The 15853-nt window shown below is 37.6% G+C and overlaps 1 protein-coding gene across 1 annotated transcript in view; it reads right to left on the bottom strand.

Moving 5' to 3' along the window:
- The window catches only part of Ush2a (usherin), a 740698-nt gene that overhangs the window by 80897 nt on the left and 643948 nt on the right, over nucleotides 1-15853 (bottom strand). Inside the window, exons 61-64 of the mRNA XM_015483330.2 lie at nucleotides 11134-11488; nucleotides 8210-8261; nucleotides 2474-2600; nucleotides 1969-2022 (exon numbers count right to left, since the gene is read on the bottom strand). Of these exons, the coding sequence (XP_015338816.1) occupies nucleotides 1969-2022; nucleotides 2474-2600; nucleotides 8210-8261; nucleotides 11134-11488 (588 nt within the window). The remainder of the gene's footprint in view (nucleotides 1-1968; nucleotides 2023-2473; nucleotides 2601-8209; nucleotides 8262-11133; nucleotides 11489-15853) is intronic.

The raw sequence follows: 15853 nt of genomic DNA, 5'->3' as shown, positions 1-15853 counted from the left end.
GAGATGGCTCCCCCTGCCCTCTGTGCCACAAGGAAATTGTAACTTACCTGTTCCTCATTAAAATTAATATGTTCATGCAGAAAAAATACTTTATGGGTTTCCTGTTCCTTCCTCCTTTCTTTCTTTCTTTTTTAGTGAAAGGGAAAACTATACTGCAGGCTTTTTTTTTCTTTGGAAAACTGGAGAATAAAAGAGATCTTAAAGAAGAGACAAATCTCTATTAGGAATTAAAAACAGTTCATATGCTACATTTGTGTCCTGACTTTTTGGGGGTGGGTGGGTACTGGGGTTCTTTATCACTGAGGTGTATTCCCAGCCCTTTTTAATTTTTACAGTTAAAAAAAATAGTGAGGCTGGTCTTGAACTTGTGATCCTCCTGTCTCAGCCTCCTGAGTCACTGGGATTACAGGTGAGTGCCACTGGGCCAGGCCTCTCCTGACTTTTAACTTAAGAGTTTCCAACATCTTCGAAAGTCAACATGTTGGAGGGATGGTACAGTTTTAGGGAATAAAACATCGGAATCTTATAATCTATGCAGATTTTTTTTTTCAGTGCTTAGAATGGTTATCTTGTGTCTTTTAGTTCAGAATAGGTCAGATCTTCCCCCACCTGGCCCGGTTCACCTCTGTGCATCCACAGGAAGGCAAGGGTTGGAGAATGTGGACACTAGGATACAATGGCTTGTGATGCTTGCTTTATGGAACACTGCTGTCAGGCCACATCAGAGAGTTAGGATAAAGGACTGGCCAGGGCTCTTCTCTCTGACAAACTTTCAGAGGGGACCGTGCTCTTGACATTACAGAGATAAAGAAGAGAGTTTTCAAGACACTTTCTATTTCCACACGAGTTCTTTTGTATGCTGGGTTGCCTGCCATTATGTTTATGTAATTCTGACAGTGTTCTTAATGACACACTAACAGATTGTAAAACACGCTGCTGGCATTTACTTGTTTTTTATATTTTTAAAACAATGTCCTTCATGTAACAGTAGTTAAGCGCGGCAGAAGGACATCATTAGAGCCATGGTTAAACTGTAATTTACACCATTAGGAAGGCAGGAGCAATTTTTATTGCCTGGCAATTTTCTTGCTGAAATATTTGGACCATATGGCTCAATTTGTGTAATAACCTTAATTTCTGCACCCTTCAGGTCTGCCTCCATCTCCCACGGAATGGTAAAATGCGCTTTAGCAGAAAAGGCAACTGTCTATACTTAGAGAGTTGAGATTAATAACATGTCACGTCCTGTTTTTGGTGAAGGAATTCGAACAGCAGCCAGATGGTATCTCTACAAATAACTGTCAGGGGTCTTGATCTAATCAATACAATGTATTAATACATCTCCCTTTGCTGTTTCTCCAGGGGCTGGTGCACAACATCTGGAAAGAGTGGGGGGGCCCGCCAAGTAGAAAGCCGATTCTTTTCAGAATCAAACTGAGCCCAATTAATTTTTCATGTATCCTTGATAACTGTTTCATAATGAGCTATGCGTCTTGACGGATTTGGGGTTGGCAGAGCAGACTGCCCCTGCTTTCTATCCCCATTCAGTCCACTTATAGAAACCAACCCATTAATCAAGCTATCTGGCATAAAACCTGAATCTCAGCTCAGCAAGAGATCAATAACCATCCTAAAAAAACACAGAACCAGCCACTAATGGGCACAGGTATCCAGCCATGACATTAGTAATTGCTTTAGCAAAAATAAAACTCTGTATCATAATCACCCAATAGGAACTTATACGATAAAATTCATTACTTGTGTCTTGTCAAAAAGTAACATTTACATCCGTTAAAAATATACTGTAATTTTACTATCTAGACGTGACCATTATCTTTCAGATTTAGACAATCCACCTTTTTGAATGGATTAAAACTCTCTGATTTTGTAATGTGAATATTTAATAATCCAAGTAGCATATAAGATGTTTAAAAATGAGTTATTACACTTATTTTAAATTCAGAGTACCTAAGGGGCTCCTTAGTAGGATCATCATCCTGGCTGGGCATGGCACAGGTGAACCTGCAATGCAAAGAGGTTCAACGTGATGTCAGATCAGTCAGGTTTCTTTTCTCTTTGGTTGGCTTGATGGCAAGATTTAAAATTTACTTCATAAATTCATATCACTTTCTCAAGTGGCATGCTTTCATTTCAAACCCCTACTCTCTTACCAAATTCAAGCCAGTTATTTTAGTTTTTAGTTAAGCACATCTCTTTTGGCTTGGCAGGGACTTTGGCTCTTTGATTTATCCCAAACGAGAGATGCAATGACTTTGTTGATGGAGAACTCTGAGCCAAAATGGGGAGATGGAGGAAACCCATTACCTGTTTGGGAAAACCCATTACCTTATTGGCTCTTAGACAACAGGTGGAAACCTGTTTTGTCCCTAGGAGAGCTTGTGGTTTTGATTAGAAAAAACTGGAAACTGCTGCCAAAAAGATAGTCATTCATTGGCTGATCATCTGGTCATACCCTGCCAAGATGATAGAAAAGCCTAAGGAATCATCCAGGAACTTTAAGGTGATGTCACATTCATCTTCTCTGACAGCATGACTAAGAATCATGATGCCTGTGTTTGTCCTGTCAATGGTCTGTGGTCCTGTAGGACGAGTACAGGTTTGGAATTGGGGTTATGAGTTGAGGTTCTCTTTGGTTCTTTTAAGTATGTATGAACACAACAAATGTTTATGCATGACCAAATAATTCCTTAGGTAATTAGTCTAATTTTTACAACCAAACAGGAGTCTCAGAGAGAAGAGATTATTTTTTCTTTGTATCTATACAGTTTCTGGGCACAATAGATTCTTAAAAGAACTATAGTGAGCAACTAACTGATCATGGGACAAACCCTATGATGTTTCTTGATCTTGATCATGAAATTAGATCATATATGTCTTAGTCCTCAGTTGCAAATAATGCAATGTTCACATTTTCATGATATTTCAGAGAAACAATAGCTCAGGTTTTCAACTTTCTTTTAGTCTGTTGATGTCCAGTGTAGATAAAAAAAAAAAATGCCCAGACATGGAGTGGTTTGTAGCAGAGTTGAATGACATTAGGCAAGAAAGCTACTTAAACAACTGAATATCATAACCATATAATATCTAAAATTTGGAATTCCCAATATATGCAATCTAATGTTTTCACTGGTGCAGTGTTACATCAAAATAATTAAGACCCTCTGTGACAAACACAGGGAATAGCCCCTATTCTGAGTTCTCCCAGTTCATAGATATGATCAATGATGTTAGCAGTTTCAGCTTAGTAATATCCAGGTAAAGCACTAACAAGATGTTTCACCTTAAAAATTGTATCGAGATAAAAGGATTCATTTGCAAGCCTATCACATATGTGTTCACAGGTGGTGGGTGTGGGTCATTGCATTTGGATTAAAAAGCAAATGTCTCTCTCTACATGAGAGGTCACTAGCTTGTGTAAGGCAAAATCTTTTCACTGTTCGGCATAATTAGAATATTCCAACAGTGGTTTCAGTAATTTAAAAATAACAGTATTGTTGTAATATTTTTCTAGGCTTCAGGAGCTCACAATTGTTTGGCCCAATCAAATCTGGGAACACTAGAGAAGTTATCACCCATCAAGGTAATTACTTTCAAGTTGAAATAATTACTCTATCAATGTTAATGGTCTTTCAACTTCAATAAAGCACTCACCTGCCGATAATCACAGCTAACCTCTTGCTCTAATGCAATTCCCTCTCTATTTAGTAGGTTATATTACAGCCGTTACAGTGGTCACTTGTCCTGAACAGCTGCTGAATTTCACTTTGATCGTCTGTGAACCATAAAAAAATTGGTCATCTGTGTATGATTCCCCCTCACCCATAAGCCCTTGCAGAGCGAAGGATGTGATCTCTTGGCTGTAATAGGGTACTTTGGGGGAAGCCATCTTGTCTCAGGTAGTGGCTACTCTCCACTTGTGACAAGAGCAGAGTAGCCCAATTAACTTCTGCCCTTCACTGCCATTTACAGCTTGCCGTCTTTGCTAAATGGCATATATTCTGAATTTATGGACTGGGCCTGTTAGTATGTGGACTACTTCATTTTACTTTTATATACATTTTTGACAAAGATCCTTGGGATTCTTAAGTGTCTAAATCGGGTTTTCTTGTAACTCTTTTAAAGGCCAAAAAACCAGCAACATACTTGGCCCAAAGGTCAAAGAGTCCCCCCACCAACTCATGTACTGAAAGCTTGCAATTTGGCATTGTTGAAGTTGGCAGATGCCAATTCGGCAGCATCTGCTTCTGTGATTTGGAAAGTGTGTGTTTGTGTGTGCGTGAGAGACCGAAAGACCTCACTTTACTGCTGATATGATCCCAGATCTAAGGAAAGGGGCAGGGTCCTATGATTGTTATGACAGGTGATCAGAGCTGTATGTAGGGTGGAAATATCCTGAGGAGACCTCCTAGAATTGAAGGCATAAGTTACTGTGGAGGCCGGGAAGATAGGACAGTACTAAACCTCAGGAGACCCAAAAGCATGTTCTTACTCCAGGAAACCCAGAAAGGAAACAGAACTAAAATCAGAACTCAATCTAGTATTTGGGAAATTACCTGGAAATTGCTCCTGTGGTATTAGGAAACATTCCGATTTGCAAGGTCTGAGTTTTGTTGCAAGGTAAAGAACCCTTGAAATATACAAAAGAGGGTTTTTCACCCATGACCAAGTTGATATGGTTACTTTCTACAAACCAGAAATTTATCGGTATTTGCTAATTTATTCATTCAAGTCTCCATTTTTTCAAGTTTTACGGTCTGCTTTATTGCAATAGCCCTATGAGATACATGAGGTTTTAGTTCAGACTTGGAGAGTAAAAAGGAAGACAGATGAAATGTAGGGACATGATAATTCTAGGAGGAGGAAATTATATTTGTGAAGATCCTAACTGGTCTTCAAAATGAAGGAATCAAGATAGAGTTTAGAAGTAGAATTGGTAAGACTTGACCTGGAAGGAGGGAAGAGAGAGGACTCAAAGATGATCTGGCTTGAGCAACTAGAGAGATGCTCTAGCCATTTAATAGATATTTAATAGAATGTGAAATGGGACTGTATGAAGGAATAGTAAGAATAGGCTAGACTTCAAGTGACTCTAATAGAACTGTAAGACAAATTCCTGTAGGATGTATAGAAAGAATCAACCTGATATCTTCAAGCCTCATTTTCATCTGAAGATCTGTATAAAACAACCTATATAAAAGAAGCTGATGAAAACCAAATCAAAGAGGATAATTTAGTGGAGGAGTGAGATCCTTGGCTTTCCCCTTTCTTTATGGGGGAGGGAAAAGGGATTCTCCACAGCCCATATCAAGGCCTATGAGGTTATCCAAGAGAACCACTTGAAGAAATTGGAAGTGTCACAGAAAAGTGAGATGGACAGTTTCCTCTTGGCAGGAGATTTCCTATTAAGCTGACGAGACTTCTGGGGCAACTGTTGAGCGGCTCCTAGGGTGGAGAAGGATCCTCTGATTCCTTAAGTGATGCCAGGATTTGAGTATCATGGCCAAACCTAGAAACTGATATATGCTTTTTTAATTCAATGAATTCTGAAGTTGGGAATCTAGCTGGATCTCACCTAGGATGACTGGTCCGGTAGAGAAGATTGCACTGCACAAGCTATACTTTCATTATAACAAGTTTTCTGTAGGTTTAATGAATGCCAAGAAAGGAATAGGTTTTCTTAATGTGTCAGGACCTGATATTGGATTCTTGAGAAATAAGGGAGGTTGTGTAGGGGACCATTAGGGCAATAACAGAAAGGAATGCATGCAATTAGCTGGAATATATTGCCTATATCAGGGAACTGTGAGGCATGGAATTTTCTACAGAGACCTCTACATAATTCACAAGGAAAATCCCATGAGGCACCTGCGCCACAAAAGACAGTGGTGAATGGATGAGGACATCATTATTGAGCAAGGCTCTACTCATTTTTGTCAAATTCTCTTTTTGCCATGATCTTGGGGGAAATCCATAAGAGAAAAAGGAACCAAAGGAAAAGGAAGAAAAAGATCATCTCCTCTCTTCTTTTACTACAGATTCCACAAGTCAGCCTTATATTTAGACAAGACTGAAAAAAGTCTTGATTTCCAAAATTGGATGGGTCCTTTTGAGTTGAAAATGACTGGGACCTGCCTTAGACATGATCAACCATAAAAGGGAGTTCTGAAGGAGCTTGTTGGGAAAAAGTGATGGGGAGAAACAAAACTCTTTCAAAGTAGTTGTATGGAGTTCAAGAAGACATATGGTTTTCATTTCCAATAATACTGAGCAAAAAGTAGATTCCCCAAGAGTGTTTATGACTGTTGGGATATTATTATGAAAAAGGGATAAAGCTCATGTAAGGCTAATAAATGAAAAGCTAATGTCAAACCACATACATCTTTACCATAAAAAAACGAGTTGTGGCATGTATTCATTATTTTATGTGACATTTACCCACCCATATATTGTATCTTTTATATAAAAACAATGCAATTATCTCACAAAATATGAAAAATCTCTGTATATAAAGCAGACACAAAAATATGGTAATCGTTTTCATTATCAAAGTTTTCTTCACATAAGAAAGGCAGTCACCAAAGGAATCCTTTCATAGGTCTTCACCACCTCAAGTGCTTCTGTTGTTTAATAAATAGGGAGGGTTAAGAACCAGGAAATTTTAAGAGCTGCAATCAATTTAAGATTACATGTAAAGAACAATAATGTTTTATGTTATAAAAGCCAAAATAAAAAGGGGACTAAAATGAATTCATCAACTTATTTCCAAACTCTCATCATATGTCAATTATAATGTATCTCATAATTTTTTTTTTTTTTTGCCATACAGATAGCCAATGGTAAAGCGATTTAAAACAACTACATGAGGAAAATTTTAATACCTCCTCCTTGACATTGGAGAAGGGAGTTTGGCAACTAGAATCTAGAAACTAGAGTTTGTATTTCTGGATTTTATTCCCAGAATAGAAGCCAACTTTTAGTGACCCATATAATTTGCTTACCCCTCAGCTCCTTATGCTTGATTCTACACACAGAGTGAAGTACCATCTATCTTTCAAGGTACTGGGCAAATGTATGCTCTGAGATTGATGTTTTTTAAACCTGTGGGGCAAGCAGGGATATACTCAGAGCGCAGACTAACAGGTAAACCACCCTTTGCCTTTAAATACCAAGTTCTTTCTGCCAGCATGATGGCAGGTGCCAGTGAGAAAAAGCAAACAAACCCGAATGGTGGTAGCAGTATCGCCAACCTCGCCAGGAGTGTTCCCTGTAAACACCACCATGGAACTCTTGCATGCCAAGCAAGGCTAAATGCAGTTTCTCTCTTGACACTGCACAATTCATCACAGAGCTAATTGGGAAAGGAGTTTAAGGACTTCTAACTAAAGCTTGTTTTCAGCACTGAAGGGTAGTAGTCTGAAGAGCCCCTAAGAATCTTGATATCTGTGTCTTCCCTTTAGGAGAACCTACTTAGACCCAAAGGGAGATGGCTTTTCATGAGATTGGGAGAGAAGCTAGTGATGCATTAAAACCCACACTCTTTCCATTTCTCCTCTCCTGCTGCCTCTGCTGCTGCTGCCACTGCTCCTGCCAACACATACGCTCCTCACCCCCATGGAGGGCCCCCACTGCCAGTTCTCCATCCACTGCCACCACTAGCAGGATTCACGCCTGCATTGCACCTGTTTTATGTGGCTCTCCCAGCAACATCCACCTGTCTATAAACAACTCTGGGGGGGACCTTGGGACAAGCTAGTGATGGCTCCACACCATGGGCAATTTATTGGTGGGCCCTTGTGAAGAGATGGGATCCCAATAAACAAAGGTCTAAATGAGCAGCATTAGCATCATCTGTTGCAAGTCTGCGGATTGACTGCAATCCTAGAACTGGGTGGGGGGGGGGACTCTGTGCCTCAGTAATAGCAAATGTGGTTTTCCTTTGCTCTGGAGAATTTCAGCCAGAGTGGACAATAGACAAAAATGTGAAAAGTTTCCTCAGGCAGGCACAGAAAGGGAAGAAGATGGTGATGTTTAACTGGAGTAGGAATTTGAGATGTTGTAAGTAGATCTAGTAAGGTTCTTGGAGAGAGATTTAAAATGAAGTTATCTAAACATGAGCAGCAGAAAGAAACAAGAAGCTTAGAAACCCTAAATGCCCAACAGTATTAACCTGTGACTCAGACTCAATTACCCATCTTCACCCACAGCTGCTGTTCACCCAAGATCCCAGTCTTATAGAGGGCCTTGACAATACAGTTGAGCATAGTACTGAGTATTGACATATTGAATATAGCTCTCAATGACAATTTGCCAAATTTGATTGAATCATCAATATTTTTTTCTTGACCCTAAAGGTCCATTGCAGTAGTATAGAGAACTTATGCTTTTCTGTACAGAAAGACATGGACTTAAATTACAGGAGAGGGATTTGGTTAGAATCAAAGGAACATTCTCTGCTGGTGAAGAGTGGAGGATGGTGGATAAAAGGTAGATCCTTCTTCTTTGACTTTCTTAAAGGGTTGAACACCATTTCTATGCAGGAAATGTAGGAATAGATGAAACTCAGAGATAGGGATCTACTTTCCTGATGACGTCTTTCAAAGATATCAGTCTATAAAAAGTCATAGTAGCCTGATGCCCTGAGTACTTGGCCTGGTGATCAAAATGTCTGAACACTTGGCCAGACTGCTTTGTAGAAGATGTCCTTGGTTGTTTGAGAAGCTCAGATGGGACCTCCCTGCTGAATCTAATGAAACCTTCTCTGGGGGTTCTCAGACCAAAGGCCAGATTTTGGGGGAATCACTTGGAACATACATACAAATTCAAAATAACACATAGGAATGTTATGACTTTTTGATTATTCTGATTATTTGTGTCATTATAAGGAGTAATCTTTAGAAAAAAAATAGATAATATGTCAGGAGAAGTCCATGTGCAAAGTACCGAATATAGCCTATGGCTAAGGGTCACAGGCTTGCCTCTTTTCCAGGAAATTTTTGGCATTATAAAATTAGAGCTTAGAAAAGTAAATAAAGAATGGAGTTCATAGATTCATCAGATAGTTTAAATAATGTGTTTTAATACAAAACTAGCTCTGAAGAAGAGTATTCCAAAAGGATATTTCTGTAGAACTGTCTAGGGAATTAAAAGATTAGGCTTAAACTCCTAAAAGTCATATTTTGAAAGATCAGAGATTTAAAATTATGTCAATACTGGTTATTTCAATAAAAGCCTATTTAAAATAAGATACCTCATTCAGAAAGCTATTATCAAGAGTGTTTTAGCATGCTCATTTAAAGTTTTACTCTAAGTTGAAAGTTTAGAATATAAGTTCTATGGACATAGTGAAAAATGACAAATTTCCCCATGGATGACATCAGCTGAAAAAAAATCTCTACACTAAAAACACTGCTATAAATGAAATTATGGCACTTGTAGGTAAATGGATGGAGTTGGAGAATATCATGCTAAGCGAAGTAAGCTAAGCCCCCAAACACAAAGGCCAAATGTTTTCTCTGGTAAGTGGATGCTGATTCATAATGGGGGTGGTGGGGAGGGCAAGGGAAGAATGGAGGACCTTTGTATTGGGCAGAGGGGAGAGAGGGGAGGGAAAGATGGTGGGGGTGGGAAAGATGGTGGAATGAGATGGACATTATTACCCTATGTATGGGTATGATTGTATGAATGGTGTGACTCTACATCATGTACAATCAGAGAAATGAAAAGTCGTGCTCCATTTGTGCAAAAAAAAAAAAAAGAAAGAAAGAAAATAACACTGAATCTAATGCTTATAATGAAGCACCTAGAAGATGTAATTTGAAAGATCCTGGTATATAAAGATAATTTAGTATGAAATAGGAAAAGTACCAATTCTGATACAAAAATAAAAATTTTTCTAATATTGTTACTTTACTCACATGTTGTTTATTTTTTAATCATATGAGAAAATTAAACATAAGGATGGTGAGAAAGTATTATCTTCAAACTAGTAATTTTAAAAGAGTATTCTTGAATTTCATTAAAATATATTTGCTGAGTATTATTTAAGTATTTTGATAAAGATCATGCTGTATAAATATCATGTAAATTGGGCTTTCCAGACTTGAAGGATATAAATATAGTTTGTTTTTTTAAAATAATGCTTTATGCTGTCTGTTCATTCTGTTCTTATTTATAAGGGTTTTTCATATTTAATAGTGTCTTGGTGCATTTTGAAAACTGTGTTCAAGTCTTAAGATCATAACATTTCATCTTCTCCATGAAGCCTCTTCAGTTTAAGGGCTTCCTGCAGACTTCCTGGAGCATTTATTGGCTAACACTTTTGGTATTTGATATTATTTTCTCTTGTGGTTTATGACTATTATATTTTAGTCACATCAGGTGGTAGAGTTTGGGATCTAAGTCCCAGTGTAATGGACATTACATGTAATTCATTTTTATTTATTTTTTCTCATATGGAATTCTCATCCTTGTACTATTGTAAAATAGAAGGCTGAGACAAGGACTATCGTGTTTCTGTGTCTCTCGTAGACTATCTGGGTACACCCAGCATAAAGAAAGCTCTCAGGAGATAACAAGTAAACTGAAGTATATTGTTTTGTGCACCAGAGGAGGTCTGCCCCAAATAAAATCATACAAAGTACACGTGACTTTTATACTGTATGTGACCTTCATGATATATATATGTTTGTATGTATGTATAAAATGATATATATGTATACATATACACACCTGTATGTAAATAGCTCTTGGAGGAAGTAGAAAATTAAATATTTTGGCTAATTTTATCTTAACCTTATTCCTATGAGATATATAGAAGGACACACTGAATTATCCCATTTAATGGATGTGCAAATGGTAATCAGGCAAAGAGGGCTTCATTTATTTGCTGGTAGTAATACAAATTAGTTGTGGTCTACCCACAAGGCTCCAGAATTTCTCAAACTCAATTCGGTATCTTATCCTTGTGACCACATTGCTTCTTTTCATATGTAAATTTAAAAAAAATATATTTAAACGCTAAGCAAAGAAAAAAATGACAGGCAGGATAAGAAAGTGAATTTCAACATATTAACCGTGTAATCTGAGTATTGTTCATTTTTTCCAAGTTCTTACCGTCACCGTGAAAGCATGCATAGAAGAGCTGCTAAATGTCGGATCATCTGGTCTCTCTTGGTAGACCACACGGTACAGGTAGATAATGCCATTGGGAGATTCTGGCTCTGTCCAATTCAGCAGAACGGAATGAGCACTTGTGGCTTGAACCCAAGGAGCTGGCAAGGATTGTGGTGGGGCTTCCAGAGTCCGTGCAGATGCCCATGGACTGTCCACTGAGCCCCTGGAGTTATGGGCTCTGACCCGGTATTCATAGAGTGTGAAAGGCCTCAGAGTCTCGCCATCATCAGTAAATTCAAGGGCTCCTGCTGACCAGACAAACAAAAGAGACTCCTCTTCCATGCCAGCAGGACGTCTAAAAAGAAAGCAAGCAAGCAACCAGTGACAGATGCATACTTCAAAACAAGGTTTTTAGAGCAAGTAAGAAATTACCTTTAGGAAGAATTTATCACCTTAACTTTTCAACTGCTCCTTCGTGATGTCATGATGAAGAAAGAGCAAGTAGAAGAGTACATCAGAGACTTGACTCAATATAAGTTTCTTAATACAGTTGACATAATATGTGGTGTATATGTGTGTGTCACATATACATATGTGATTCCTTACAAAAGTACATATATTTAATGCAACATGTGTGGAAAATACAAAAAAGTAAAACATCATCCATAATCACATTTTGTTCTATTACCTTTTAGACTTCTTTCTTTCAAAAAATCACACACCAGGAAATACACATAGTATTTTTAAATTTTAAAAATACAGATATATAGAGGTTAAGTATTATTAACCAATTTCTATGTATTTGTTTCTAGGGTGGTTGAAAAAGCGTTTTGAACTCATATCCCACATGTCATTAATTTTCTCTTCCTTTGAATCTTCTATTCTTTAATTAAACCATACTTACTGACCTTTCAAAGTAAGGCCACTATTTCTTGTTATTATATATCAATAAACCTTATTAAGCACTTACATACAATACCTTGTCTCAGGGATACTTAGATGAGCATCCTGTACCTGAAGGAGCTCATAGCTAAGTGAAGGAGATAAGCTGCATGCAAATTAATGAAAATACCATGATAAGTAAAATAATAGAAATTCAAGTTAGAGAAATTTAAAGGGAAAAAGGCAACTTTTTGATGTCTCCTTGAAAACCTATTAAAATTCAGAATATGCTAAAAATATTCTTTCAACTGCCTGAGAATGAGATTGTTTAGTTTCATCTTTGGAACTAAACATCCAAACTAAACCAAATATCCAAACTAGTCCGTGCCTATTTTTTAGGTACTGAATATACAAAGTATTAAACATCAAAGTAATAGAAATGTCCATTTTTTATGATGGCCCCAAATATCTGGTATTTCCTTGAAAACAATTCTTTGCTCATCGGGATATAAAATCATGATGCAGATCTGACAGAGAAGTTCCTGCAGAATCATCTTTTGCCTGTAATCTCATCATCTGAGCCCAGTAAGTGTTCAATATTTTTTTTTTCCAAATGAATGGCTAAAAGGCATATAACTTCATGAATTTACTGTACCTCTGCCTCATCTTTATCAACTCTTATGTCCTGTTAGGGTAGAAATCTAGGTTGAGGAAGGATGTTATATTTATTGTTATAAATATTTATTGTTGAGATGGATCCTCTTATTTCAGCTCACTTTTAATTGAGTTTATTTTCCAGGCTGTTAGGAGTATTTAATTAACATGCTCTTCAGATGCTGGAAAATGCACATGCTGCCATATCAGATTAACTAGTTCCATCAAAACCTAAAGGGTGATTAAGATGAAGTACAACACAGTACCTTTCACAAAAAGGAAGGATACATACAGTGTTTGGCTTTGGGAATTTGATGATTCTCAAGTTGATAAATCACTATGACCTAAGTATGAGCAATGACAAGCCTCCTGCTGGAAGCCACAGAGGCTTCATGGATCCCACTCAGTGACCTGCAATTACAGTTCGGCAAACCACCTCATTATTACCAGCTACCACGTGCAGACCAGATTCTGCACTCCATGTAGTTTTGCAGAGTTTGGCCTTTGTACTTGCTGCAGATCTCAGGTACCAGGTGTGTCATTGGGAGGGATTCATTCTAATGAGAACCCCAGGGCTCATAGGCAAGGACTTCTCTCTGTGATTTAAAAAAAAATGTGTTTGCCAGGAATATAAGATAGCAAACAAACCTATAAATATCTATGGGGAAATAACATTTTCTATTTTGTCTTACTTTAGCCTCACTATGACAATTCAATTATTTTTTATTAAGTTCTCCTGAATTTCCAGGTTAAGATGTAACCGTGGTTTTCATACAGCTGGTATTCTTAAAAATTTTTCCTGAAAGTATGAATTTTTAAAATCTCTAGTATTTAAGAGATTAAGTGTAAAGTTAGCCTCAAGTTTATCCATCAAAACAATTAAAGGATGCAGCCTTCTCAAGTATTTGTCAGTACTGAATGCTTAATAAATTAATATCATGGAGGGGAAATGTCCCATCTGTGGGCTAGGAAACACACTCTCCTTATGTCTGAATGAACCTCGAACAGAAGTGGTTGAGTAGACCACAATTATTCCTAATCCACCTAAGATTTAGGATTCAACTAGTTATTTAACTGGAAGTGTTTCCTTCTAAATATTCCTGTGTTTAGATAAATCACATTTTCAGAGCTCTCTGAATAGTCAAATGGTTCTTTTTTGCTTATGCTGATTTGGGAGCTGTTTCAGTAATGTATTATTCCAACTGGAGTTAATTTAATATTGCCTAACACTAAGGGAAATTTAAAAAAGTATGAAAACTGGGAAATATATGTTTTAGAAGGCATTCATACTTATGTCATTTCAGTATAAGAGTTCTGTACACCCTCTATTCCCTCAGTAACATCACTGCTTATCTTCAATAGCAATTAAAACAAAATCCTAGAACCCAGTGCATTTCCTATAACAATTTTAAGATTGTGAAACTGCTACCCTCACCCCATGAAGAATATTAAACATAGGCTGAATTTAAATAAAAAGGCAGAAATACCTATAGAAAGAGGAGACAGGGAACAGGTCTTGGCTCTGCCACTTAGTTTGATGATCTTGGGAAAACTAGCCTGTGTTCTCTAGTTTCCTTTTCATTTTGTAAACAGAAGTTAATCACCTCATAGTACAAAGCCAACCTTCCAGAATTCTTGTAAAAATTAAATCAGGTGCAGTAATGCACATACAAATCATTGGGCAAAATGTAGTGCATGACACAAATGAAGTTATAGTGAGGATGTTCAAAGTTGTGCTCAGGGAGACTTCTGGCAGTTAAGGAAAATCGACACTGAACAGGGTGATCATTCCAACAATCCACATGAGAATACATGCAGACCTGAACTAGAATACCAGTAGAAGAAATGGAATCATGCATGGTTTACAATGCTTTGTGAAGGTAGAATCTCTAAGCTTTGTGGTGTGAGTGGATGTTCTGGCATCGGGGGAAGAGACATCAAATTCCCAAAACTTAAAGACTACCTTTTTTTGAAACTTTTTAGAGACTTTCCATGTAACTGGCCTATGCTTGTCATTCAGGATTACCTCCTGAAATTTCTATTCCCATTTAATATTCTGGTCATAATCAAGTGCTGCTTATAGTTCCCTTGTATCCCATGATATTTCATGCTTCCATGGCTTTGGCAGCTGATAATTCTTTTTGCGATGCTTCTTTTCATGCTCTTTCCAATTCTCCTTTCTGTAGGTTGACTCAACTCACTTTTTAAAACTTTATGGCCAACACTACTTTCTCCAAAAATGTTTTTCGTTGGCTTCTTCCTTACACTTAAACCTATCCTTCCATATTTGGTTTTTATAATTTTGAAGCTGAAACCTTGAGATCTTCATTTTGACTTTGCCAGCTGGCTGTATGTTGGGCTCTGTCAACAGGCTAGCATCAGAGAGTGATCAGGAAGCTGAAAAGGAAAAGAAACTGGCTCCTTCCTATTTGCTTTGTTTGGTAACTGTTAATGTGAATATCTCCCCATCAAGGACTCTTCACTTTGCAAGAAGTCGTTCCTTTCCCCCCCACTAGGAGCAGATGTTCCCAGTAGGCAATTTTTTTCTATGCTGGGAAAGCCAACTCCATTTCATGCTTTCTCCCCCACCCAGATATCTGCACCAACAGTAAGTCCTTCCCCTCCTCCTCAGACGTCTGGGTCCCAGGCTCCCTCCTCTAAATTTCTAAGTTTTAATGATACTAACTACTTCCCTTTGTTCCTTTAGTCCTAAAGTTGTCAGCTGTTTCTTGCAGCTGCCTCTGTAATGATACCACAGTTTTCCTTTTAATTCTTTGTTACCTAGTTAATAGATATGTAACCAGTTGCTACTAATTACTTACATTAAATTCTTTCTGATAATGAAACTTGTGTGGCTTTTCTTTCCTGATCATACCTCAATTCTTACAGAAAATTATGATGATGTTCATAGAAAGAAGGAAATGGAAAAATTATAAGGAGGGTGATGATAGATTTGTATCTGGATTCACTATAAGTTACTATGTTGCCTTTTACTATGCCATGTAATATATCAATTGTAAAAATTAATTACAGCCAGGTGTGGTGGCACATGCCTCTAATCCCAGCATCTTGGAAAGCTGAGGCAGGAGGATTGCAAGTTTGAGGCCAGTCTGGGGAAATTGATGACACTGTCTCAAATTTAAAACAAACAAACAACAACAAAAAAGGACTACGGATGTAGCTC

This window comes from Marmota marmota, unplaced genomic scaffold (genome assembly GCF_001458135.2).
Source record: "Marmota marmota marmota unplaced genomic scaffold, marMar, whole genome shotgun sequence".
Lineage (NCBI taxonomy): Eukaryota > Metazoa > Chordata > Mammalia > Rodentia > Sciuridae > Marmota > Marmota marmota.
The sequence above is the reverse complement of the archived record's forward strand: the minus strand, read 5'-3'. Positions and strand labels throughout refer to the sequence as shown.